Below are 27,899 nucleotides of genomic sequence, written 5' to 3' on the forward strand. Positions count from 1 at the left end.
GAGAAAAGGAAGTTGGGAATTATTGCTTTGTAGCATGGGAAAAATAGAAGAAAAACAAAACTGCGGCCCCGAAACACACGAGTTCATTGTCCATTACTGAATAACAAGAAAGTTAAATATACAAAAATCTCAGTGAGTTTTTACACTAAATTTTTCAAACTAAGAGCAGCGAATTGTCTCACACGCAGCATAGATGATCGACGATTTTACTGCGTTATATCAGTCCCCTTCAACCACATCCAATTGCTACAATTTCATTTTCATCCCATCAAACGGTTATGTTGCACATGCGGACCAACCAATTGTAGCAATCATCCACACTCTATCACAATCTACCGCTAATGAGGACACGTAGACGTGGTGATGACGAAAAGGTTGAGTAAGAGTGCAATTAGGGAAGTGGTTTTGCAAAGGAAAAATCGAAAAGGATCAATCATTTTACACATTTTTTCCCTCTGGGATGCTTACATGTAGCTCTGCCTTTGGGTCACCAATTCTTGAGCATCACCCATTTTATGCAGTGAGAAAAAAACACCAGAACATCCCATATTGGTTCCCACATAGCTTTCACAACACCTAGGTGGGACCCGAAATACCCTCAGTTTTTCTGTGTCCCTTATTTGAGTGTTGTTTGGGATGCATCTTTTCTGTTTGATATAATACTCAAGCAGTAAAAGGAGAGAGCTTTATTAATATATAAAGGTGGGTGTGGGACTTTTGAGTCGTCTCAACAAGAAGCTAGTGTTGGTGACACTTTCCATTGGCTAGTTTGAAGGTTCGTATCGGTTAGTAGCAGTTGCTATGGGGAGACAACCTTGCTGTGACAAACTTGGAGTGAAGAAAGGTCCATGGACTGCTGAGGAAGACAAAAAACTGATAAACTTCATTCTCACCAATGGCCAGTGCTGTTGGCGTGCTGTTCCCAAGCTTGCTGGTCTTCGCCGTTGTGGTAAGAGTTGTCGTCTTCGCTGGACTAATTATCTCAGACCTGACTTGAAGAGAGGCCTCCTCACACAGGCAGAAGAACAACTTGTTATTGATCTCCATGCCCGTCTTGGAAACAGGTTAGTAATATTTCTTCTTTTTTCACTACCTCACCTTCAACCAACCACACTTCCTTCTATAAATTTCAACAAAAACCATTACATGCTCCGCTACCCTATCATCTCTACTGATATCCACGTAACACAGGTAACTACATTTTCAAAACACGAAGAGGTATACTAATAACTTGTAGCTTTAGCTTGGTTTCTCCTTCAAACAAGTTTAAAGTCCTAGTCTTTTCATGCATATATGTTCAAGAAGGAACTTGCATTTGAAATCATGTTTCTAAAGCTGGATACTTAAGCAAAGTGATTAATTAAAGGTTTATTATTAGTATACAGACGTACAAGGATGACACTGTAAAAGTGGAGTAAATAGTGCATGCGTGTGTGAAGTGTTTCTACAAGGTTACAAATTATTGTATGTGATGTATTTATGATATAGTTTTTCTAGTTTATACTAAAAGTGCATAAAATTTAAAGTCATAAAAGTATGATAACTTGATAGCACGAAAAAGTCAATAGACTGAGGATGATTGTTGAGTAAAGAATAATGACGTATTGTTATCAGTTAGTAGATAATTCCTCACTTGAAGCTACCTATGCGGTTTGTTTGATATGGGTACTTACCTTTGGGACTAAGAAAGAGCCGTACAATGTTGGGACTTAACTTACGGAAGGGGTCATGAGTTTTTTGGATATGCAAGTGATTGTTGTAGTTTATCTATCTCAGGTGGTCCAAGATTGCTGCCAGGTTACCAGGAAGAACAGACAACGAGATTAAGAATCACTGGAACACACACATCAAGAAAAAGCTCCTTAAGATGGGTATTGATCCTGTTACTCATGAGCCTCTCAACAAAGAAGTCACATCACAGGATAGTTCTTCCCCTGCAGAGCATTTTTCACAAGTTGATAATACTAATATCCATCAGGTTAAGGAAAACAGTGTGGCTCTCAACTTGGAAGAGAATTCCACCTCATCACCAGCAGAAAATTCTTCTGGGGAAGAATCCCTTTTGATGGATAGCATTTGCAGTGATGTGTCTTTGATGAACAGTATGTGGCTGGATGAAACTCCTCTTATGGACATGTTATGGGACAGTACACCTAAATTGGAGAATGAAAAGTTGCCAATGTGGGAGGATAATTGTCCTTGGTTGTTGGACTGCCAGGACTTTGGTATTCATGATTTTGGTTTTAATTGTTCCAGCGAGATTGAATCAAATGCACTGCAAACTCTAGACATGGACAGAAAAGGGCTTTAGAATGCAGTCCATCTAGTAAAGTGAGTTATCCTTAAGAAACAGAGCTAAAAAATATGTACTGAGATAAAATGGGAATAAATCCTCTGGTGTCCTTGTCACGTTCAAATTTTGTGTTTATATCTTTCTTGATGAATGATAAGGTCTCCTTGATTATTTGTCAAGAATGTGATACACAAAAGATTTGAACGTGATACTGTTATGTTAAAGTTTGACACAAGAGGATTAACAAAACACCATGGACTTGAATTTAGGTTCTTGGTGTTTAACTTTTATCTAGCTATTGTATTGCATAAAACTCCTGGAAGGTGTACTACAAACCTTTTCTCTTGTGAGGATAGTCACCAACCCAATCATACAAATGATTCCGAACATAATCCCCCAGATACCGCATTAAGTGGATTCTTGTAAGTTGTAAATGATGTAATCTTTTGTGTATGGTAGGCACAAGAAAATGGAAGATGGCATAATTGTGTAAGTTATTGTACATAGATGTTCAGTTTGAAAATACTGTTAAAATCTTCTTTTTACTGTGCTTATAAATTCTGCAGCAATTTTCTGATTTTCTGGTTTGTGTCAAAGATATATGGATAGACAAAAAAGATTGGGGAGATTAAAATGATGACTTTAGAATAACACTTTTGGAATTCTAATTCTAAAGAAACACAAGGGAGGAGGGCATGTTTTGTCATGCAGATGAGTGCTTTAATTTTCCTTTTGTTTTGTTTTTGTAATGTATCGATAGTGCTTCAATGCTATCATATCCACCACAAGCTGACAAATGATAACATCACCCTCTCATTGTCGCCCACTCTTCCTCACCTTTTGCTGTTTCATCACTTTACTTTCTTTAATTATGCAGCGAGGCCAATTACCTTTTCAGAAATACACCAAACTATTTTCTAAATGAAAATGTCATCATTTTGTGAATAAAACTATCAAGGATTTTTACTGAAGATGTCAGCATTGGATAAAGAAATTGCACTTTGAGGAACATTTTGATTCATTGTGCATCTTGGAACGTGGTAGTACTCCCATTAGCTTAACTTGTGAAGAAGTTAGTGGAGTTAATCATTATAACATTTTAGAAAGCAAACAACACCATTAACCCATTTCACTCTATATTTTTTTCATTCCACATTTTATGTTATCTTCCAGGATTGTTCCAGAGCTTTAGAATCGGTGGAACATTGAACACCTGTCTTATGCTACAGTCATAAGCATTTATCTTCCTGAGATTCTTGGTTTTTAAATTATATATTAATTCGACTCCCAATTAATCCAAGTCAAGTTAAAAACATCTACGTTTTGAGAGTATACAATTTCGGGAATCCAATTTCTTTCCAATCAAGTTTAAGTATACGATTTTTTCTCCAATCACTGTTCAGCCTTATGGGGGATTAGCTCCAAGCATATCGATAACATTTGGTATTTGATACATCGGACATAATTTCAGTAATACCTGATACGTGTATTTACTTCAAATTCTTTTTTTTTTTCCATGCTCCGTTGAGTTTTTGGTTATTTTCCTATTGTTCCTTATTTATTTATTTCACACATTTAAAAAAGAAATTAGAAGTAAAATAAATATAAAATAAGTAAAATATAAAACACATTAAACTTGATGATAAAATAAAATAGACGTTGAAAGTTTTATATTAACTAAAAATAAGATTTATTAACAATATAAAAGTGAGATACAAACTTATTTTACAAGTGTGGGGTTTAACATATCCTAATAAAATTGTTTAGATATTCGATTTCATGAACCGTTAATGAAACATCAACCAGTTTCTAACCCCACGTTAAAAATTAAAATGAGTACTTATTCATTTTTAAAATAAATTAGTTATACATGCTTATTTTTATTAAAAACACTTAAAAAAACTGAAACAAACCCATCTAATTTCAAAAACTACTATAAAATAAAATAAATAAAAAACATTAATCTATAAAAGGAAAAAATTTGAAACCCTCTCAAAGATAAATCCTTTAACGTTTACCCTGTTTCTAACAATTAACCTAAATGCCTCCAAAAAAAAAAATCATTAATTTGAAAAACCTGAAACTAGCATACCCTAACATTTGAAAGATCAAAGTGACAAGAATGGAGTAGTGGAGTGTGATCCAATACAATTTCCTTAATCTAACAGTTCTGACATTGTTTCCGGTTAACCAGGGACCAACAAACTACAGAACATGCTCCTAGGAGTTGTTATTATGTCTTATTCTTCCCTTTCATCTCTCCTCATCAAATTCACACTTACTGGGTCCATGCCCTTTCCCTATGACCCCTCTCTCACTACCCCCTTCAGCTTCATCATCCCAAGGACAACCATGCTGAAAATCTTGTGATTTCACCTTCATCCAATCACTCCCATTCCTAATCTTTTCACTTTCTCTCCTTTCGTTCTTCCAAGTACCCCACTTTTCCAAGTGTTGCCCACCACCAATATAGCTATATTTTTTGCCCTTTCAATTTCTTCAACTCATCAACTCCAATTTCTCAAACCTAAGGCCTCTGAGCTCCCCCTGCTATTTTGTTCCCAGCATTGAGATCCTTCGGGTAGTTTATCCCCTTCATGAGTTCAGCATCTTATCTTATCTATGTGCTTCATTGCCCCCTTTGTCCTTCGTTTTTTTATCTATTTATCCAATTTTATTTCTTTTTTTTTGTTTTCCTTTTTCCACTTTCGATGTGAACAGATTTTGTCAATTTAGGCCAATATATTGTGTTTCTTTACCTGTCATGAAATGAAGTGTCTCCTAGTAATGAATCACGAGTGGTAACCAGAAGACGAAGTTATTGATTTAATTTATTCCTTCGGGTTATTGAGCAGCTGAATGATTATTATAGAAACCCTAGGTGATGCTAAATCATTACAAGCTGATGCGAATTTATTTTTGTGTCGTAGTTATTATTGTTGTTGTTATGAAATTCAAAGTCCATTTTTTGTTTGCTAAGTTTATGTGGTCCTGGATCATGTATAATCTAAGTTGTATATAGCTAAGCTAGGGATCTTTCACATTTGACTGCGATAATGCATAGTATGCTGTGTTGTTGACGTGCTCATCTACACCAATTCTCTCCTACCACCAGGATATAGATTTAATCAATAACAGGTGGAGAATATCTTGTGAAATCTCTTTCTTTTTTTCCAAGTTAGCAAAGATATCCTATAATCCAGTGCTTCCGAATGAAAAATAGAGAATTGTTACTTTTGGAAAGGTCAAATAGGATGGAAAACGGGAATCTAATTTATCAGGCAGGTTTGCTTGAAATTGAGCAATTTTGAATTTGGAACTGAAATTAGATATAATACATTCACTGTTCAGTGGGGAGGCACTTAATTCAAACACATATGTTTAAGCAAGAACACAATTAACATGCACTACTTGCACTTTTGATCTTCTTACTATAGGCTTCTTATCAATGATTCTTCTCTTGATGTTGCTCTCTTCCTATAGTCTTCTTTATTCTTTACTGAACGAGGAAATAGACTGTGGATTGCGTGTTTTGTTTGACTATTGTAATTTTGGTTCCATAGTTTGTAGTACTGCTGAAAGTTATTGTTGATTATCCTAGAGCAAGATGAAGTTTGCTTGCTACGTGGACAGATGTTATGGTTATCGTAAGATTCTGTTATGCTGTGTTTTAATGTGTTAGATTACTTATTGATATTCTTTTGATTGTTACATTAAATCATACACCATTTTATTCACTATATCCATCTTGTTGGGCTCACTTGGTGGTGATTCGTCTTCAGTAACTTTTTAGTTCTTTCCCATGTTCATATTTTGAACTTGTTTGAACATGACAAACTTTTACAACAATCTTATTGAGTCAATCTGCATTTTAAGATAATGGTTCGTGGAAGAGATGCCTGTTGGGAACACTGTGTCCTGGTTGATGCAACTAAACAAAAGGTCAGATGTAATTATTGTCAAAGGGAATTCAGTGGAGGTGTATACAGGATGAAATTTCACTTGGCTCAAATTAAAAACAAAGATATTGTTCCATGCACCGAAGTTCCAACTGATGTACGAGACCATATTCAAAGTATATTAAGTACACCCAAGAAACCAAAAACTCCCAAGAAACATAAGGGAGATCAAGCTGCTATTTCAAATGGTCAACAGAATAGCTCGTCTGCTAGTGGTGGATTGCACCATAGCCATGGGTATAGTGGACAGAATGGTATTGCTTGTCCATCTTTATTATTTCCACTTCCTTCGCCATGTGCGCAGCCAATAGTGGATGATGGAAAAAAGCAAAAGCAGGATGATGCTGATAGAAAACTTGCCATATTTTTCTTCCAGAATTCTATTCCTTTTAGTGCTGCTAAATCAATGTATTATCAGGATATGGTGGACGCCATAGCTCAGTGTGGGTTAGGCTATAAAGCACCAACTTATGAGAAATTAAGGTCTACTCTTTTGGAAAAAGTGAAAGCTGATATTCACAATGATTATAAAAAATACAGGGATGGGTGGAAAGAAACAGGATGCACAATCTTATGTGATAACTGGTCTGATGGTAGGCTCGGATCACTTGCTGTGTTTTCTGTTGCATGCCCAAAAGGAACATTGTTCTTGAAGTCGGTTGATGTTTCAGGTCATGAAGATGACAGTACTTACTTGTTTGAGCTTTTGGAGTCAGTTGTGCTGGAAGTTGGTTTAGAAAATGTTGTTCAGGTTATGACAGATGCCAGTGCTGGTTATGTTTGTGCTGGAAGGCTTCTCACAGCGAGGTATAGTTTTTTGTTTTGGTCTCCTTGTGTTGCTTATTGTATCGATAAGATGTTAGAGGATGTTGGTAGACAAGATTGGGTTAGCACAGTCCTGGAAGATGCAAAGACAATCACAAAGTACATTTATAGTCATGCATGGATTCTGAATATAATGAGAAAGTTTACAGGTGGAAAGGAATTAATCAGACCAAAAATTACTAGATTTGTCACTGATTTCCTTTCCTTGAGATCTATAGTGATGCAGGAGGATAATTTGAAGCACATGTTTTCTCATTCAGAATGGTTGTCTTCCATGTATAGCAGACGTTCAGATGCACAAGCCATTAAGTCATTGCTATATTCGGATAGATTTTGGAAGTATGCGCATGAAGCTGTGAGTGTTTCTGAGCCACTGGTTAAACTCCTAAGGATGGTTGATGGGGACATGCCTGCTATGGGTTATATATATGAAGCAATAGAAAGTGCAAAAGTTGTGATCAAGGCCTATTATAAGGGAATCGAAGAGAAATACCTCCCAATCTGGGAAATTATTGATCGAAGATGGAACATGCAACTTCATTCATCATTACATGCTGCAGCTGCATTTCTTAATCCTTCAATTTCTTACAATCCAAACTTGAAGAAAGATTTGAGGATGAGGAATGGGTTTCAAGAAGCCATGCTGAGGTTGGCAACTACAGATAAAGATAAAATGGAAATTACCAAAGAACTTCCTACTTACATCAACGCCCAGGGTGCACTTGGGACTGACTTTGCAATCTTGGGAAGAACACTGAATGCTCCTGGTATGGCTCTTTGAAAGCATCTTGAGATGACTTTCTCTTTCCTTTTCTCATTTGAACAAGCATCTTGAGTTTTTGGTGTTTTGACATGCTTTTGCTTATGTCTAGGGGACTGGTGGACTAGTTATGGTTATGAAATTCCCACGCTTCAGAAAGCTGCAATGAGGATACTTAGCCAACCTTGTAGTTCCCTTTGGTACAGGTGGAACTGGAGTACTTTCCAAAACGTACATAACAAAAAACAGAACAGAGTGAAGCTGGAAAAGTTCAGTGATTTGGTTTTTGTGCATTGCAATCTTTGGTTAAAAACCATTTTCCAACGTAGGGAAGCAAAATGTGGGCCAATTGTCTTTGATGAAATAGATTGTAGCTGTGAATGGCCCTCTGAGATAGAATGTTTGCCCCCACTTATGGATGATTCGTGGTTGGAGGATCTTCCCCTTCAATGCAGAGGAAGTCCTTAGCACTGTGAGGTAACGACAAATTTAAGCTAATCGTGTGGTATAATTCTGTACATTTGGATAATTGTTGAAATCTGTGTATAGAAATGTACAGCCAGTGATTAAATTGATTAAGGATGGACACGATCCCTTTACCTTTACTTTCTTTCTATGATGTAACTTTCAAAGCAGTTTATTTCTGATCCGGCTTTTACTTACCAAGTATGAAGCGAATTTCTTTTGGTGCGGTTGGTAAAACGTACCAGAGGACATTCTCATAAACTTACTTTAATAGTCAGTTCAGACCAATTGATATTGATATATTTTGTTTTTGGTATGATAAAAGTTAATAATAATTTTAATATAAATATTTTATTTTATTAGTTTTGTTTAAAATATTTAATCATTAAAGTAATTGAAGATGTATATACTTTTTAATAATCGCCACGTATTTGTTAAAGTGAAAATTAATAGTGATATATAATTAATCTTAAAAAAGTTATTAAAACTTTAAATTTGTAAAGTGAAGAAAAATCTTTAAATGAATTATATATTAAACATAATTATCTGTTTGTGTTGAATTTGTGTTGAATTATCTTAACTATAACTAAAATCTAAATAAAATTAAAATTATAGTATAACGTCTGACTAATTTATTTATTTATTTTTCTAATTATCTAGAATGTTATGCGTTGCCCATTGTTTTACTTTATTTCTACTACGTTGACCAGATAAAGTCTAATCGTGCTGATTTCTATTGCATCGATGACTTTCTTGTGCACTCCGTAATTACTGCCGACAAAGGTTTTGGGGCGTAAACTTTTGAAAGAACTTTACAATTATTCATAGCAGACAGACATGTTCCATTTATTTTTCTTTTCCAAATAAACAAAAACTGAGGAGGCATGGTAGCTCTAATATTGAATTGAGTAATTATAGATAGATTCCATAGCATCACAAACGTTCTATTATCCCTTCTTACAATTTGTATTTCTATACTCGAACCGTACCATATAATTTATTACAACTATATTTTTCTCTGAGTATTTTTATACTCTAAGAAATACGGAAATTCCTTAAGTTAGAATGTTCACTCTTATGTCATGTTTTTACTTGGGTTTACACCTTGTATTTATAATCACTCTCAAAGTTATAATTAACAATTTTTTTTATTGTGCTAATTATGTTAATGTTGACTATTTGAAAAGCAATTACTCAAATAGATTTTAATTAATAGTCCAAATTCATTTTGTAATTACGATTTAAAAGTGATTAACTTTTTGCTTACATTAAGGGTGGGGTCTCTCCACCTGAATCTTCCTATAAAGTATCTTTTCTTTCCAATCTGAACTTGGAGAAGATACCTGCTTCCATGTCCATCAACTCCCATAAGCGAAAACCTGACAGTTGCATAAACTGACAGATGCATCTATTAAATGTCTGGCACCACAGGTAAAGCACTTCTGTACAATTTTCCTTTTGGATGCGCTTCCAATACGCACGACGAAGACCACCCCATTAGTATTTAATTGAAAAGTAGCTGTGATGAGTAATTAAAGAAGTTTTCATTCACAAATGCAAATGCAATGAATACATTTATTTTTTGTTTGTGGACATGGTTTATAAATATCCAAAAACTGACTATCATTGAATAATCTGTGCTCTAGGATATGACTGCAACTACAGCTGCCAGACAGAAATACTAAGATACTTCTAAGTAACTTTCGATAGTTTAATATATTTCTTCAAGGTAAAATTATAAACTGCAGTCAAAATTACTTAAAATCATGATATGCTACAAGTTATCAGATGCAGTACCAACACAGTGAAGTTTCACACCAGAGCAGAGCACTCAACACCCAAAGGGCGCCATAGAAAGCAACATACAAACGCTCCTATCAAATATCAAATATAGACTCTTGTACTCTTTTAAGTCCATATTGAAAGTCAAAATGCGAAAAGTGGTATTTACATGCTAGATTACGATATATGTTGCTTCTTAAAAAGGGGCGGCTATTTTTATGCAGTGCTTAAATCATAAAAAAAAAATTCCTACAGGATTAGTATTTCATATTAGAATAATCTCCTAATGTCATGCAATTTACAACAACTGTACATGGACTACAACACCCAAAAACGTGGCATTGTTAACACAAGATTCGTTTTCAAAGATTTGGAAGAAACGTATTAAAGGTGAAAACAGATTTTTATTGTGTTCAGGATTTCCTGTACAAAAGACTAGTTTTGCAAATACTATTGAAAACAAAAACGTTTCTTAAACCATATAAACCCTAATTAATCTTTTGGAATGCTTAAATCTATTTAGGTTATCTAAAACTTTAACCAAACCCTTCGGATACTGAATCCCAAACAAAACAAGAGCTTGGTATTCAAATCGCAGCGAATGCACACAATCAAATAAAATATAAAAGTACAGTCACGAACAAAAGACAACGGAAACCTAAAATCTTTGTAACTTAAAACAATAACTATACCATGAGAGTCAAAAAGGCTTACGAGCTGCAACAAGTAACCACAGCAGAACATACGAGGGTTGGAACAAATTGAATTAAAATCGCGAATCAATAACCCGCAATACTCACAAAAGAGAAATGAAGTGTCAGCACATATAAAAGAAACACGACACAAAATATGACACGGCAATAGCAGAAATGTAAGGCTACACAGTACTAGGTAAAACACAGAATGAGAAATTCACATAAAACTAAACTTGCAAGCAGACATGGACACAGACAAACACATGCACGCAAGGAAGAAAAATCAATCAAGTCCCAGCTCATCTTCATTTTTTCTGTTCACGAGAGTCATCAACAAAAAGTTTAGGAAGTTCTAAAATGGGCTTGAGCATCTACTTTTAACAATCGGTATTTTCCACTCCAGCATTCAATGATCAATAGCCTCATTGGAGTTTATCCTGGCATGGAGTGGACAGTTATTCAACACTACAATTATCTTTAGATACCATACAGTTCACTACTGCTATTATCTTGAAGCTCAACATTTCAGAGGTAATTATGAATTAATCGCTACAAAATTAGAGAATTTAAATATCCATTTATACAATTTAAACCCACCAATTCCTGCAAAAAGGGGTAGGGATGACGACCCACAAATCATTGTCGACTTCAAACCTAATTCAAGAAAGACATAAATGCAACAAGCATGCAGACATTTATAGTGTACGAATTTTACACGAACTGGGATTTCATTATTCGGTAAGCTTGTAGAAACGCTCGCTCAGTCTAATTCATCATTTCCCTTCGCTCGAAATCGGAACCAGGTTTGATTCATCAAGGGAGAAAGGACTAGATATAGAAATACTTGGTCTGGATTACAGCATGCATATATAAACTAACTCAAAATCAGATCTCATAATACAAATAAACCCAAACGAAATAGGGCAAATTAAATTGAGTAGCCACCGTTTCCTAAAACAACCCTCGGTTAGCCACAAACCATAAAAATAAGCACAGCACGGTTAATCGACGGGTCCACTCAGAAGCAAACACGACAGAGTAAACAGAAAAGCAGTAATACCGAAACAACGGAGAAAAGAGAGAAGAACACTCAAAAGAGATTCCTACTACTTAGCGACCATTCTGGCAATGAAATCCTCGTAGCGGATCTTGCCATCAGAGCCGACGTCGACTTCCCTGATCCACTCGTCGAACTCGGAGGGCTCCAGCTTCTCGCCGATGTTGGTGAGGATGTGTCGGAGCTCCGAAACGGAGACGAAGCCGGTGGAATCCTTGTCGAGAACCTTGAAGGCGTCACGCAGTTGGCGATCGAAGGGTTCGGGTTTCATGTGCTTGGCCATGAGATCAAGGAACCGGGGGAAGTCGAATGGTGCCGTGAGATTCTCTTCGGCTACGATGGACTTTAGTTGGGCCTGGGTCGGGTTGCCTCCGAGTGACCGCATCAGGATCCCGAGCTCCGAAGGCGCGATCCGACCGTCGCCGTCTGTGTCGAATAGAGAGAAAGCCTCTTTCATCGCAGAAACTTGCTCATCGCTCAGATCCTTACCCATCTTCGTTTTTCTGCTTTCAACCTTTCTTCTACCTTCTCTCTTCTCTTCTGAGCTACAGTGTAAGGGCTAAGACTCAAATTGAAATTGAAATTGAAAAGAAAATGTTTCTCCTGTTCCCTCTCTCCTCAGATATGATGATGATGATGATAATAATAATAATGAATGGGTCGCATCGCATCATCCCATGTTATTTTTTCCGTTTTTTAATTCGCTCAGCTTTACGACGTCGTTGTAGTCACGTAGCTTTGTAAGCAGTGTTCTCTAATTGGGCCCGTAGAAGTAAGCCCGTGTAGGACCATGGAAAACAAGGTCAAGTCCAATATTGAATTTTGTTTTAATCACTCTTTATTTGCTTATTTATAGGGTTATGAAGCTTCTGATTTTTTTAACGCAGCACCAATTTTATTTTTACCTTTTTATTTTCTTGAAAATTGGAATAGAATCAAAACGATCATTAACCAACAATTTATGGACAATGATGTTTGGTGTTTGTTTAACAGTATAAATTGTATTGACTGGTGTTGGTTTTTTATTTGGATAAAATGGAAAAGTGAAGAAAAAAAAAGATGATAATGAAAGTGAATTATGTTTGGTTGGCATGAGAAGCATTTAAAGATTGGATTGGTAATAATGTGTGGTGAAGGAAGATGATGAGGGTAGCTAATGAAGCCCATAAAAGTGTACAAACCAAGCCTGTCAACATGAGTCCATTAGACAACTGTAATCACTAAGAAGCGCATGCTTAAAGCCCTATATTGTTATTATTATTATTATTATTATTATTTTATTTCAGTTATTTAAAAATAATTCATGTTATTATAAATATATAAAGTTGGAATGCATATGTAGTCTCATGTGGATTTGTACACACATACCTACCTTGTACTTTAATCTACTTCGCATTTGTATTACTTTAGTTTAATATCCTTTAAAATGCATTATCTTGGTTTTTATTCACAGTATATTGAACACCAAACCTGCTAAAAAATTATAATTATTTCTTAGTAGATTCAATTCTCCCGAATTGGAGGATGCAAATGTCAAATGCGTTTTATTCAAATTATTATTATTAATATTATTTTATGTTTGGTTAAAAAAAAAGAATTATTTTTATGACATTATTTAATCCTATGTTCATGTAAGACATATAACTATTTATTTTTCAGATAAACACTCCTAAAATCCTACTTAATATCATTTTTGTTATGAAATAAAGTGAATAATAGAGAGAATAATAGATAATAGAAGAAACAATAGAGAATAGAGAATAGAGAGCAACTCATCTATCTATTATTATTGATAGGAAGAGTCCTATTTATAGATACAATATGTAATCCATAAAAGAAACAAATCAACTTAGTTAATACAAATATTTATCATAAAGAGTAATGAATCATATGAGTAAATGTATCAAATCAATGGACAATCATTAATTCATAACACTCCCCCTTGAGTGTACATTGATAAAGAATGTGCCTCGTTAAAACCTTACTAGGAAAAATCCATTGGGATAAAAAACCTAGTGAAGGAAAAAGAGTACAACATTCTGTATTCTTTAATACAATATTGTTCATCACATATTCTATTTCTCCCCCTCATGTAAACTTACATCATTAAGGTGACAGAGTCCAAATTTGTGAGTCATTTGCTCAAAAGTTTTTCTTGGCAAAAACTTTACAAATAGACTTGTCATATTTTCAGATGAACGAATTTTTGGATATCTATATCATCCTTTCAATTGAACAATACACTATTGTCTTCATATATGGTTGTTGATTCCATCTTTCTCGGGGATAGTCACAAGTTTCTTGCACATGTTGAATTATAAACCTTAACCAAACATATTCACAACTTTCCTCGTAATTTTGTATGATTAGACGATGTTGCTACTATGATTTGTTTCATATACCTTCATGAAACCATTGTGCTACCACATGTGAACAAACATCTTGTTTGTGATCAACCATTGTGACATTGTAAGAATATGTAAAATAACATGCATATCCATAACCCATTGGTCTGAATCTGAATCATTTGGATGGAATAAGGTCATATTCGTAGTACCCTTAAAGTAACGAAGTATATGTTTTACTCCAAACCATTTTCTTCTTGTAGTTGAAGAATTATATCTTGCTTAACAAATTTATAGCAAATGCAATATTAGATCGAGTATAATTCGCAAGATACATTAGTGTTTCTATGACACTAAGATATGGTGCTTCTAGACCAAGAAGATCTTCATCATTTTCTTGAGGTCTAAGAATAGTCTTTATCAACATCTAACGACCTCACAACTATTGGAGTGCATAATGGACATGACTTGTCCATTTAGAACATTTTAAGCACCTTAATCATATAAGCCTCGTGATGTATAAAAATACTTTTATTTAAATACTCAATTTCTAATTTCAAACAAGACTTTGCCCTTCAAAGATCATTCATCTCAAATTCTTTCAATTGCCTTGTGAGCTCATTAGTAGTTTCAACGATGTTTATGTCATCTACATAAACAATAATTATGAAAAATTGATTTTCTAATATTTTCATATAAATACAAAGACAAAAAGGATCATTTCCATATCCTTATTTTAATAAGAACTCAATAAGATGGTTATACCACACACATCCTTGCTTTAATCAATAAAAGAGCATGTTCAATTTTATTGAATAACCCTTTTTAGAATTTGTCTTGTTGGGCAAATAAAATCCTTCAGGGATTTTCATATAAATATAATTCTCAAAAGAACCGTACGAATAGGTTATAACATCATCCATTAGATGTAAATGCAAACCTTGTTGTGCAACTAGGATAATCGAATATTGCAATGTTGTTGCATCCAATACTAGTGAACATGTTTTTTCACTAATCAATACAAGGTTTTGTGAATAACCTTGAGCAACCAATTATGCTTTGTATCTAACAATTTCATCATTTTTAATTTGATTTTTGCGCAAAAATCCATATGTACCCAATGGGTTTCACAACTTCAGGAGTGTGAACTATACGTCCAAAAACCTTTCGTTTAGCAAACAAATATAATTATGCTTCTTTGCATATTTTCATTTTGGCCAATCTTTTCTTTGCCGACAATCTTCAATGATCATTGTTTATTGATCCTCATTGTCATTCATAGCATTCATCGCTATGTTATAAGTAAAAGTTTCGTCAATGTTAACTTCCTTTTGGTTCCATATTATATGATTCATGACATAATTTATTGAGATCTCATCATTTTCAACCATTTCAGGTACCTGAGGTTCTTTTGGAACCGAACCATTAATTATGTCAAATGAATCTTTTGGGATTTCAACCTTTTCGATTAGGTTATTTTGCATATTAGCCCCCTTTCTCATTCAAGAGTTTTTATCTTTGGAACCAATAGGTCTACCACGCTTCAAACGTGTTCACATGAGTTTTTCAACCCTTTTTTTTTTCGCATCATAATAACTGATCATGTCAAACAAGACAATCATTTTGATTTGTAAACTTCTGGTTTACCATGACATGCATTTAAATTGTACTAATAAACTTGTAGTACAAACTATAAGAGAATGTTGATAATTTCTCCAATACACTTTCTTTTTCAACTCAATCATAGAGATATAAAGATATTTCATATCTTTTTCATTGTTTGTCTCAATATAATATCCATTTAGACAAATATCATTGAAACTTAATAAGTTTCTATTCAACTTCTTGGTAGAAGTATAGTAGCTCTTTTAGAGTCTTCAAATATATTTGTAGTACTATAAATAATACTAACATCGATGTCTCACATTATCAAACAAGAGAAAAATTTATTACTCTTGAGAATTGTATAAGTTGTTGCACTATCAATAAGACACATATCTTTTGGTACTAGTGCAAAACATTCGTTTTTCATATAAACGTAAATATCAATATGAGATTTTTTTTTTCAACACTCTCATAATCAATTAGGTGATCAATGCTTTCATTTGTTTTAGCAAAGAAAATAACAATATTAAGATGAGTAGCATCCATATGGCCATAATCAGAATCACCATCTTCATAAGCAAAGTGTGTTTCTATGTTCTTCTCATTATTTGTAAGATGCTCTGGTGTACAATAAGTACAACTCAAATGGCCTTTACCATCGTAATGATAATATATACCTTCATCTTTTTGTCAATATTTTCACATTTTCCTTTTCCTTTTTTTTCACATTATCGTGCCACTTCTGGTGACAAAATGTGTCTTTGAAATTTTCTTTATAACCATGTCCAAAATCAAGATCATGATCGATCATGAAAATATAAATAAAATGTTGCTGCATTCACTTCTGGAAATGGAGCAGAACCAATTTGGACAGGTTTCATGATTTTTTATCAAAAGTTCATTGCTTTGTTCAGCCATACAAAGGCATGAAAGAAATTCATAATATTGATTGCTGCATTCACTTCTGGGAATGGAGCATATTAGGCGGATTTCATGATTTTTCATCAAAAGCTTTATTGCTTTGTCCAGCCAGACATACATAGGCATGAAATAAATTCACAATATTTGTGAAATCTCTTTTCACAATATTTTTGTCATGTTGCTTAGATGCTTTATTTCTTTATTTAATGGTATCCTAATATCCATTGCATCTAAATATATTCCAACAGTTAAAATCCAATATAAGGAATTCTTCCTATCAAGGGTCACAAATCCAAATTTTGCAACATTTCGTGTGTTTAGAACTAGCACATAAAATAAAATAATTATATTAATAATAATAATAATAATCACCGTCAAAATAAAAATAAAAATAATAAGACGAAGATGAAAATTGATAAAGTTAAATAATTCTTATCACAAGAGGAAGAATATAAGGTAAAATTATAATTTGAGAAAGGATTAGAAAGAGCCTGGATTGAGACACGCATAACACTGTCGTTATAGAGAAAAAACTTTCACTAGTCCTCAATTGGTTGGAGCATCGTGTTGATAACGTGTTATGAAATAAAGTGAATAATAGAGAGAATAATAGATAATAGAAGAAACAATAGAGAATAGGGAATAGGGAGCAACTCATCTATCTATTATTATTGATAGGAAGAGTCCTATTTATAGATACAATATGTAATCCATAAAGGAAACAAATCAACTTAGTTAATACAAATATTTACCATAAAAAGTAATGAATCATATGAGTAAATGTATCAAATCAATGGACAATCATTAATTCATAACAATTTTAGAATAATTTGGCAATGTTAACATTGTAACAGCACATGGTATTAACTCCTCCATTGAATATTTTCTTAATAAATGAAAAATACCAAAATATTGACTGTATTAATGACATAAAATTCTATATCATATATTGTCATATATGTTAAGTTTTTTAATTTTCATAATAAGTATGTGCAATTTGTGAATATATATATATATATATATATATATATATATAAAATTTTATTTGTCGTTGTTAACATAAAAAGTTATTTGGCAGGATATGATATGATGTTAATTTGGTGTACAAAAGCTACTAAAAATGTTGATCTAGATGGTTCCTAGAATTTATATATGTGAGTTTGAATTGTGCAAGTGTTTGCTATTTTTTCTCTCAATCAAGTCGAGAATGGTGGAAGATTGCGAGAGGCTCCACCATGCTTCCATCACAGACATCATTTTCATGTTCTTAATGGCAGCTACAGAAACAAACCAAGAGAAGACAGAGACCGTCCTCCATTACTTTTTCTTCATAAATATCATACTCACACTTATTCATGGCACAAAAATATTTCATAATGTGGAGCATTCCCAAAAATACCCTTTTACATTTCTTAAGTATGTACCAAGTAATTAAAATGTATCATATCATCAACTTAAATATAACAGAAAAATATAGAATAAAAGTCCATCTACCAACAATACAACGTAGCACTAATATATTTGTTATTTCAGAGCGGTCAAAAACGGATAATTCAATTCGATCCGATTCGATTCATCACGGACGAATTGATGATTTAGTGAATTAATTTAACTCGGCTCATTTTTTAACAGTTAAAAATATTTTAATCCAGCCCGAGCCACCATGGGTTGACGGATTAAACGGGTTGACTCATAAGTTCACTTAATTAAAAAAAATACATTTTTTCTGTTAAAACTAAATTATAATTCTAATTAAAATCTAAATAAATTTTAATACAATCCAAATACAAACCAAAATAAAAAAATACAAATTATTTATGTGTTAGCTAAAAAAACAATATGACCCAAATGTAAAACTCAATTTAATAAAAAACATTCCTTTATCTGCGGGTTAGTGAGCCAATCCAGCTCACCACGAGTTCAACTTGAATGAATCGAATTTTAGATGAATCAGGTCAAAAATCAATCTATATTAAAATTTGTAAAAAAAATTTAACCCAATCCAAACTCGTGATGAAACGTTGGCTCGTGAGTTCTAAACTATTTTAACAAATGTAATTATAAACATGTTATTATACATCTTTAAATATTATTATTTTTGTTTCTGTATTTGTAAAAAAATGTTATATATATTTATTTTAGTTTGATAAGAATTAAAAATAGGGTCTGACAAGAAAAAAGAAAAGTAACAAATTGATCTGTAGGGTATTATATGTTTGACAACCCACCCTTAGGTTGTGGTATGTGTTGATAGATGATGTTGTCAGTGTTTTTTCCATTGTGGGGTTTAACTCTTAATAAATAAATAAATAAAAATAACAGTTTAAGAAACATTTTATATTTCTCATAGTTCTCATTATTAGCCTTCATTTATCTTTTACTATATTATAAATATAAAAGTCTCGACATTAATGTGTGTTTCATCTAAAATAAAAATATTAATTATTTTATTGTGTAAATACCTTTTTTTTTATGTATCGTGTTGATCTTGTTTTCTGGAGAGAATCTTAGTGCCAGAAACAGTTGTGTTTTTGTCTCTTTGCATAACCTTGTCAAATAGTTTATTTTAGAAGAGGTTGGAATGCAGTTGAGGTTTGAAAATTGGAGAGTAGTCTAATTAATCTGTCAACTCTCTCTTTCATATAAAATTCTCTTTCAAATTAGTATTATCCAGCATTATAATTAATAAATAATTAATCACCCTTAATTTATGGAGATAGGACTAAATGACACTTAACAATCTTTCATTTTCTTCTATTTTTAAATAAAATTATATTTTTAGTATTTAAATAGATAGTCACATTTTTCTGTAATTAATTCCGGCTTCTTTTTTATATTTTATTAAAGTGGTATGTACTCTCTTTACTTTATTTGAAAATGTCAGACAATAACTTAAATAAGAAATTAAATTTTAAAAGGTTAAAAATTACAAATAAAATAAGAGAATTGAAAGTCATATCATTAAAAATATAAAATAAACAAGTGTTATTTAATAAAAACACGTTGGGATGTTTGAAAAGTATAAAATATATGAATGTAATTAGATTAAAAGAAAGTGAAAAATGGATGTACACGTTAGAATCAAATGTTAGAATCAAGAAGGTTAAAATCTTTTTTCTTCTAGTTTTTATAAAAAATTCAATTAAATATTTAATTATTTTTCTTTTCAATTCAATTAGATTTTTAATTTTTTTTTTCAATTTAATTTTTTAATTTCAAAAAATAATTTAATTAAGCTATTTTCATTAAATTAAAATTAAAATTTTTAAATTAAATCATTCTACATAAGAAACTTAAATTAAATCCTTCTTTTATTATTACTTCAGAGTTTTCTATTTTATACTTCCTTCACTGTTAGCTGTAAAGTTCCAATAATAGGTGCCAAAAGTTAGGTTAAGGGTAGGTTACTTTCCTTGACCTACAAACTCTTTAAATATGAAAACACACACATATATACACCACAAACCCAAAAACTCTTATAAAGTATATGTAATGTTTTCCTAAGTATTATTTTCTAAGAGGAAAACTTTAAAAATAAAAAAGAGAGAGAATAAGATCAACGACACAAACCATTTTTTTATTACTGTTACTCCTAATATTGCTTTGAGTTTCAAATATGAATATGATTTATATTTTTAAAATAAACTTAAATCATTTAAGTAAAATAATTTGAGATAAATAACTGTAAATATCTATGGGTGGAAATGATTTAGGTTCATAATAAAATTAAATTTGAATCACTGTATTTAATTTGATTCTTTTTCTCAATCAACCCAATGGACACGTAAACCATATTTGAATTTATTTTGATGCAGAGAAATAATAGCAGGAAATAGGGTTGAATGTTAAAAAAGTTGGATGAGGAAATAGTCAAAGGTGGTGGGGTCCGCAATACCCACATAATAATTCAGACTTTAATTAGACGATACAAAAATGTTTGAGAAACAAGGAGTGGGGATAATAATAAGTGATATCTATGATTAAAATCCTATTTCCCCCCAAAACCTTCTTCTCTTGCAACAGTCACAAAGATGATGATACAATGTGAACCCTGCTTCCCACTGTCACCAACTCATCAAAAAGTTACTAAATCACTCAATTAATTATGCACCCTTTCTCAGTATCCTTCTCCTCCATACCCTCTTTCTCCGTCTATAACCACTAACTAACAAAGTTTCACTCTAACAAGTCCACAAACAAAGCTCAAACAAGTTGACCAACAACATGTTACATTTTTTACGGCACATTTCAAAACCAAACTCAAACTTAGATTATTCAAACCAGAGATAAAAGCTCACACGCGTGTGAGTTCTCTCTCCTTCCAAAATCCACACTCAAAAACCAGATATGGAAGTTCCTCGCTTTCTTTCTCTGTTTCTTTTGATTTCATTTGTAATTCTTCGTGTGGTTGCCGGAACTGCGGAGCTTAGAGCTCTGATGGAGTTGAAGTCCTCTCTGGACCCAGATGGCAAGATCCTAGCCTCGTGGATCAGTGACGGTAACCCATGCAGTGGCTTGTTCGAAGGGGTTGCGTGCAACCAGAACCAGAAAGTGGCCAACATCTCCTTGCAGGGAAAGGGTCTTTCGGGTTGGCTATCTCCAGCACTGGCTGAACTCAAATGCTTGTCAGGTTTATACTTGCATTATAACAACCTTTCCGGTGAGATACCCCCACACATTTCAAATCTCACTGATCTGGTTGATCTCTATCTCGACGTCAATAGTTTATCTGGAACTATTCCTCCTGAGCTCGGCAACATGGCTAGTCTCCAGGGTAAGCTATATACAATTGTTTTGGTATAAGGTTTTTCTTCAGAGGTTTAATGTTACGAGATAAGTTGTTGCGAGTCTTGAGTTTATTCTGTATGAACAAGATGCCTCTAGTGCTGCAAATCGCTGGTGGTTATGAAAGTTTCTTGAAATGAACCCAATTAATAGTTGTGTCCTTTTTTCTTTTTTTTAGTGCTGCAGTTGGGTGATAACCAGTTGGTGGGGAATATACCGACACAGATGGGTTCCTTAAAGCAGCTTAGTACTCTTGCTTTGCAATATAACAAGTTAACTGGTCAGATTCCTCTTAGCTTGGGGACGTTAGAGAAGTTAAGAAGGCTAAATTTGAGCTTCAACAACTTTAATGGTACTGTTCCGGCAACACTAGCACATCTTGAACATTTGGAAGTTCTAGACGTTCAGAACAATTCTTTATCAGGAATTGTTCCTTCGGGTATGTCTCTCTATCTTTCTTTCCTTGTAACGAAGTTAACTTATTTTCCTCGCACTTCTCTCTATCTTTTAGTGTATTGTGTATAATGATCGAATTTTTTATCATGAAAATGAAGCATTGAAGAGACTTGGGGAAGGATTCCAAGGTGCAAACAACCCGGGTTTATGTGGAGTTGAGTTTTCTACTTTGAGAGCATGCAACAAAGATCAGGATTTAAACGTTAACCATATTGATACCTTGGATCGAGATCAACACAAAAGTCGTAATTCTTCGAAGGCTCTCCCAGAGCCTGCAAATGTTCAGTTGCATTGTGACCACACCCATTGTTCAAAATCAAGGTTTCCCCAAATTGTCATCACAGGAGGTGTTATAGCTGTTAGTCTTACATTCATATGTGCTGGATTTTTGACATTCTTCAGATACCGCCGTCAAAAGCAACGGATCAGCAATACATCAAGTTCTTCTTCTCAAGGGAAACTTAGTCCTTACCAGCCTAAAGAATTGTACACAAAAAGTCCTTCTGCACTTGTTAATATTGAGTACTATAGTGGGTGGGATCATTTGTCTAACGGTCAAAACGCCGATGCCGGTGGGTTATTGAATGATTATCTAAGTCAATTCAGGTTTAATGTGGATGAGGTTGAATCTGCAACACAGTATTTCTCGGAAGCCAGTTTACTTGGTAAGAGCAAATTCTCAGCAGTTTATAAAGGAGTTATTAGAGATGGTTCTCTTGTGGCTATTAGAAGCATCAGCGTGACATGCTGTAAAACCGAGGAAGCCGAATTTGTAAAGGGGTTGAACTTACTAACCTCTCTCAGACATGAAAACCTTGTTAGGCTGAGAGGTTTTTGTTGCTCAAGGAGTAGAGGTGAATGTTTCCTTATCTATGACTTCGCCACCATGGGTAACCTTTCCCAATATCTTGACTTGGAGGATGGAAGTGACCATGTGCTTGAGTGGTCCAAAAGAGTTTCTATCATCAACGGCATTGCAAAGGGTTAGTTGCTGCTATTTACCTACCTATTCAGCAAAACTTAAATACGCATCACATGTGTTATTGGTCTTGTTATCTTATCAAAATCGGTATTTCATCTCATTAAATTCTGCCAATTTTAGTTACTGAAATGAAAGCAACAGTTATAAGATGAAATAGTGATTTTGATGGGATAACATCACACAGTACCTGTATGTATCTAGATTTTTTCCTTACCTGCATTCTCTTGCAGCATACGGTACGGAAGAAAATTTTCCTGCCAAAAAGAAAAGTCCAGTGATGTCCTTTATGTTTATGCAAATGAATTAGAGCTGACAAAAAAGTCCAGCAATAATCATTGTGCAGAGAAGACATCGGAGGAGACTAATTATTACAATGCAATAATTCAAACAATTAAGACTGTCTTACAATTCTGAAGTTCAGGAACACTGAATGACACGCAGCATCAAATTTATTACTCTGTATAATATCTGCTTTGTGTATGACATTTGCTTATCATTTATGACCAGGAATTGGATATCTTCACAGCAATGATGCAAGCAAGCCTACAATAGTTCACCAGAATATTTCAGTGGAAAATATTCTCCTAGACCATCAGTTTAATCCATTGATCATGGATGCTGGACTACCTAAGCTTCTTGCAGATGATGTTGTTTTCTCAGCTCTTAAAGTAAGTGCTGCAATGGGATACTTGGCTCCCGAATACATTACCACCGGACGATTTACTGAGAAGAGTGACATATACGCATTTGGAGTTATTATTCTTCAAGTTTTATCTGGCAAGACGACAATAGGTAGTTCAATACGGACAGCAGTTGAGTCTTTCAGATTTGATGATTCTGTGGACGCAAATCTTAGGGGAAGGTATTCTAAATCTGAAGCAGCCACACTTTCGAAGCTTGCAATACAGTGTACTCATGAGTCTCCTGACCAAAGACCAACCGTGGTGGATGTGATTCAGGAGTTGAGTGTGTCTTCTGCTCATTTGTAATCATATACTACTGTCTATTGGTATTGGGAGACGTTTAAACACTTCCCGATAGTTGGGTTGGGTTTCATACATGCTACTATTTCGTTGAGCTATATACTCTAAAACTAGCCATTGCCAAATAATTGTGGATCTAAATGGATTCCTTTCCTGTTGTTACGAACTGGGATAGTTAAAATATGTTAATTCAGTTTTTTTGTAAATTACAGTGCTTCCTGAGATCTCAGCCCACTCTCGTGGTTTATAGTTGAATAGCTTGAAATACATTCTTCTTGATACTGCGAGAAACTTTACCGTGAGCTATATACACATGGAAACTTGTATAATTGAAAATTAATGTTCTAGAGCTTTTCTGCCGCATAATTACTAGCTCATACCTAAACAACGTTGAAACAACTGGCAAAGTATTGTTTTATGTTAATGTGTGTGGTATAGTATATTCCTTCCTAATAGCTACGCAAGCAAACACAAAATAATCCTATTTTAAGGTTCTATGAAGAGAAAAGTAACATGCAATCATATTCCTAAAATGAAACTCATTCCGCAAGAAAATTCACAAGAACTTCCGTCGTTATCGTTTCCCTTTTTTACCAACCACTCACCCACAGGAAGCCTTAGGATTACATGAACGCTCCCATTCACAAATTATTCGTAAATTACTTGCGCTTTGAACGACATTGGGCATCCTAGGCAAAAGCAGCGTGCTGTCCATGATCTTGAAGCCATTCAGAAGGCCACCAATCAGGTCTACTAGCGACAACCTTCACATCCTCTTGTCCCTGAATGGACAAGGCACTGGACCCCTTTAAAGCTTCCTCTAATCGCAAGAGCCCCAGACCACGACATCCTAGGACAGTAGTCACTGTACCAGATTTTTTGCCGGATGCTGTGTTTATTACTTCTGAGCCTGGAATGACTTTGCTTACTAACTCTGGAATAGCAGAAAAGGAAGGCTAAGAGTACATCATTATAATAATATATAACGCCAAAGAAGCCATATACTGGTTGTAGGATTACCTTTCCCATCGTTGTCCAAAAACTTTAGAGGAACTATCCGCTTCCGAATTACCCCCCTGTGATGTGTACGAGCAATGAGTTCTTGGCCAACATAGCAACCTTTATCAAAGCTAATTGCATTAAGACCTGCAAGATTATACTCCAGCGGTACCGCCTCACCTGGACGTGATCACAACATATTTGAGACACCGAACTTTGATCAAATGAATTCAATTGAGGATGAGTTTTCACAAGGAAACCTACATACCTTTTGGAATCTCTGTTGATCCTTCAGCAACTCCCTTCTCTATTCTCCACATAAAGAAATTCTGTTCATCGGTCTCTTTGTCAACCTCAATGAGAGGGGCTGAAACAGATAGAGATGAAGGAGACTCTTATTGACTAAATATCTGGAGATTTGTCACAATAGTACAAAAGATTGCATGATAAATAGACACATTTTGTTACTAGCAGCGAAGGAACAGCTAACTAACGAGTTATGGAACAGCTAACTAACGAGTTATATTCGATGGGAAGATCCCTCTGAAACCAAGAGAGGTCAATCTGGGATCCTTGAACCATTGCCACCCACTATCACTCCCATGCGAAGATGACATTGCAGTACTATCGACACCAGCACCCCAGCCAACAGAGGCTGCTTCTGGTTCTTCTACTTGTGAAGACTTCTCGGGAAGGCCAGTACCATAACGTTGCCAGCATGAGAAATCACTTGAAACATCATCAATGTCAACCTTTGACCTCAACCGGTATCTGCAGCACTAAAATGTTATGGTTTCCGCTCAGAAATAAGAACCAATAAATCAACAAGGAATGAGATCAACTGCAACCCAAAACCACAACCAAAGCATGAACCGGATTGCTCTGATCACGTCAAAAACAAGATGCCAAGGCAAGTCAGACGATCCACAATATTCAGAGGCTAAAAAGCTAGTTCATCAGACTTTATAGCATGCATATTCAGTGTAATGTAACCACACTTTATACCATGCATTTTCGGTTGTAATACAACCGGTATCTGCAGCACTAAAATGATAGGTTTCTACTAGGAAATAAAAACCAATAAGTGTAGGAAGAAGATCAACTGCAACCAAAAACCATAACCAAAACACGAACTTACTTGTTTTGATCACGTCAAAAACAATATGCCAAGGCAAGCCAAACGATCTACTTTGTGCACAGCTAAATATCTAGTTCATCAAAATTTATAGCATGCATATGCAGTGTAACATAACCACGACAAATGGATGCAATAAAATGGTATATGAAGGTGCAAAAATAGAGAAGTAGAGATGGGAATTACGTAAAAGGTCCCTATAAAAGAGGGACAGAACAATTGAGAGGAGGTTAGGCGGTTACTAATTAACTGAGACTTTTAAGGAGAGGTCTAGGGTGCTCTGGAACCTCACCTTCTCATCCAATGTGTTCCTTCTGAGATTGCTGAATAAGATTGTTGGGATATATCTGTCCAGTTCTTTTCATTGTTTCTTTTTCCTAATCCTATTAGATTTTAACAGTTCTATACCATTCAGTGTCTACCAGCTAAAGATTTAAGACAAATGCTAGGGCACTAGTCACGGAAACAAAAACGGAGTATTATTTTATAAATGGAAAACACAAAGATTGTTCAATGCTCCTTAGTGTGTTTGGAAGACTCATTAGTGGTTGGCATGAGGTTAAGCTTGGTGACAAGGATTGAACACAAGAACAATTCTATATTCTTCTACTCGTACTTGCTCCTCTTAAAAATTAAAAATTCATCTAATTAATAAGAGTTTGATTTCTATGTACTTTTCATCTTAAAACTTATATTCTGTGAATCAATCAATCAGAAATCATGGTAAATATAACCTTTTTAAGGCCAGGGATATATAATTAGCTGTCCAAGTGCGAATTGCGAAAATACTAATAAAAATGAGTTGCAAAAAAAGCAAAAATTAACTGTTAATGGAAAGTGAAGTAACTCCTCTCTCTCTCTCTCCCTTCCCATACATGTATCATCTATCTTTCTAAACACACAGAGGTGAAGTTGAGAAATTAAGTCTAAATCAAAGTAATGGCACGAAAAGAAACAATGATACATAACAGAGCAAATAAACCAAACTAAAAGACAGAAAGCTTAAACTCACTTGTTGAAGGTTTGCAACAATTCATCCAACACAGAAGCATCCACGTCAGCAAACAAATGAAAGGGTCTATCGGAATTGGACTCAGGAGCAGAACCGGTGTTATCGAGCTTGGTGTCCGTCGTGGGAGGCTTATAGAGAAAGAGGTCGTAGAGGAATCTCCCTTGAGGGGTCAATAAGGCAGCATAAATAGGAGGAACCGAAGTAGCAGGCACGTTCGGCGTGGGCAAGTTTTCGGTTTTCTCACCAATGGGGTCACCCAACCTCCGTACATCGTTGGTAAGGAGGCCCTGTAGGAACTTGAGGGTGTCAGGCCCGCGGAACCGTATAACGGAACGGGACTTGAGAAGAGAGCCCAAGGGCCCGGCACTTTGGACCTGGCTTTCGCAACGGTTACCGAAACTCTTCCACGTAGTGTGGTGAATGCCTCTGCAACGGCGGGCAAGGGATTTGGCCAATGCTACGCGATTCATGGGGATTGGTGATTATGGGGAAAGAAGGAGAAGATGGTAAAGTAGAAGAAGGTGATGGTGAGGCACCACCGAAAGGAGGTTGGGTTTGGCTGGGTGCGTGGGTTGTTGGGCGGTGGACACGTTGCTGGAGATGGATAGGTGTTCGATGAAAGTCGTGTGAGAGAATCCACTCGTCCGCTCCTGACCAGGCTAGAGCCTTTACTCAACTTCGCGTGGCTTCTTACATTTATTTGTGTGTACCCTACTTTTTTTAAGAGAATTCTTTTACCCTGTGAAATCAATCCTAATTAACCGTTTTTCTTACCGAGCATGCAAAGTGACACCAAGGAGAAATGGTGGAGTAAATATATTCGAGGATTGTTTTCAGTGA

The 27,899-nt window shown here is 34.7% G+C and overlaps 5 protein-coding genes across 6 annotated transcripts; 3 read left to right on the forward strand and 2 right to left on the reverse strand.

The window, feature by feature from the left end:
* The first annotated feature begins 462 nt into the window (after nucleotides 1-462).
* Nucleotides 463-2,342, forward strand: LOC114172969 (protein ODORANT1-like). The gene is made up of 2 exons (XM_028057138.1): nucleotides 463-1,064; nucleotides 1,777-2,342. Exons 1-2 carry the CDS (start codon nucleotides 802-804, stop codon nucleotides 2,309-2,311), a joined length of 798 nt encoding a protein of 265 aa, XP_027912939.1. The 5' UTR covers nucleotides 463-801; the 3' UTR covers nucleotides 2,312-2,342.
* Nucleotides 2,343-4,383: 2,041 nt separating this feature from the next.
* LOC114173735 lies at nucleotides 4,384-8,539 on the forward strand. Of its 2 annotated transcripts, none has more exons than XM_028058310.1 (3): nucleotides 4,384-5,940; nucleotides 6,170-7,844; nucleotides 7,950-8,539. In XM_028058310.1, exons 1-3 carry the CDS (start codon nucleotides 5,932-5,934, stop codon nucleotides 8,303-8,305), a joined length of 2,040 nt encoding a protein of 679 aa, XP_027914111.1. In that variant the 5' UTR covers nucleotides 4,384-5,931; the 3' UTR covers nucleotides 8,306-8,539. The 2 variants fall into 2 exon arrangements, with proteins under 2 accessions (XP_027914111.1, XP_027914112.1); XM_028058311.1 differs by having other exon boundaries at nucleotides 4,385-4,874.
* A 3,044-nt stretch (nucleotides 8,540-11,583) lies between these two features.
* Nucleotides 11,584-12,487, reverse strand: LOC114174684 (probable calcium-binding protein CML13). Its single transcript, XM_028059512.1, has one exon. It carries the CDS (start codon nucleotides 12,327-12,329, stop codon nucleotides 11,886-11,888), a length of 444 nt encoding a protein of 147 aa, XP_027915313.1. The 5' UTR covers nucleotides 12,330-12,487; the 3' UTR covers nucleotides 11,584-11,885.
* Nucleotides 12,488-20,614: 8,127 nt separating this feature from the next.
* On the forward strand, nucleotides 20,615-24,147 carry LOC114173392 (LRR receptor kinase BAK1-like). Its single transcript, XM_028057759.1, has 4 exons — nucleotides 20,615-21,481; nucleotides 21,671-21,931; nucleotides 22,047-22,931; nucleotides 23,438-24,147. Exons 1-4 carry the CDS (start codon nucleotides 21,055-21,057, stop codon nucleotides 23,917-23,919), a joined length of 2,055 nt encoding a protein of 684 aa, XP_027913560.1. The 5' UTR covers nucleotides 20,615-21,054; the 3' UTR covers nucleotides 23,920-24,147.
* A 156-nt stretch (nucleotides 24,148-24,303) lies between these two features.
* Nucleotides 24,304-27,738, reverse strand: LOC114173393 (putative transferase At4g12130, mitochondrial). Its single transcript, XM_028057760.1, has 5 exons — nucleotides 27,060-27,738; nucleotides 25,430-25,683; nucleotides 25,181-25,279; nucleotides 24,934-25,092; nucleotides 24,304-24,847 (listed from the first exon to the last, which is right to left on the reverse strand). The coding sequence occupies exons 1-5, from the start codon at nucleotides 27,527-27,529 to the stop codon at nucleotides 24,603-24,605; spliced, it is 1,227 nt and encodes a 408-aa protein (XP_027913561.1). The 5' UTR covers nucleotides 27,530-27,738; the 3' UTR covers nucleotides 24,304-24,602.
* Nucleotides 27,739-27,899: the final 161 nt, after the last annotated feature.

The sequence above is a fragment of the Vigna unguiculata genome, chromosome 2 (genome assembly GCF_004118075.2).
Source record: "Vigna unguiculata cultivar IT97K-499-35 chromosome 2, ASM411807v1, whole genome shotgun sequence".
Taxonomy (NCBI): domain Eukaryota; kingdom Viridiplantae; phylum Streptophyta; class Magnoliopsida; order Fabales; family Fabaceae; genus Vigna; species Vigna unguiculata.

Coding starts and splice junctions, on each gene's coding strand:
- LOC114172969 (XM_028057138.1), top strand. CDS start 802: ATGGGGAGACAACCTTGCTGTGACAAACTTGGAGTGAAGAAAGGTCCA. Junction 1,065..1,776: donor CATGCCCGTCTTGGAAACAG/GTTAGTAATATT, acceptor TATCTATCTCAG/GTGGTCCAAGATTGCTGCCA.
- LOC114174684 (XM_028059512.1), bottom strand. CDS start 12,329: ATGGGTAAGGATCTGAGCGATGAGCAAGTTTCTGCGATGAAAGAGGCT.
- LOC114173392 (XM_028057759.1), top strand. CDS start 21,055: ATGGAAGTTCCTCGCTTTCTTTCTCTGTTTCTTTTGATTTCATTTGTA. Junction 21,482..21,670: donor CAACATGGCTAGTCTCCAGG/GTAAGCTATATA, acceptor TCTTTTTTTTAG/TGCTGCAGTTGGGTGATAAC. Junction 22,932..23,437: donor CATCAACGGCATTGCAAAGG/GTTAGTTGCTGC, acceptor ATTTATGACCAG/GAATTGGATATCTTCACAGC.
- LOC114173393 (XM_028057760.1), bottom strand. CDS start 27,529: ATGAATCGCGTAGCATTGGCCAAATCCCTTGCCCGCCGTTGCAGAGGC. Junction 25,684..27,059: donor TTGTTGCAAACCTTCAACAA/GTGAGTTTAAGC, acceptor TTAGTGCTGCAG/ATACCGGTTGAGGTCAAAGG. Junction 25,280..25,429: donor CTTCCCATCGAATATAACTC/GTTAGTTAGCTG, acceptor TATCTGTTTCAG/CCCCTCTCATTGAGGTTGAC.
- LOC114173735 (XM_028058310.1), top strand. Junction 7,845..7,949: donor AAGAACACTGAATGCTCCTG/GTATGGCTCTTT, acceptor GCTTATGTCTAG/GGGACTGGTGGACTAGTTAT.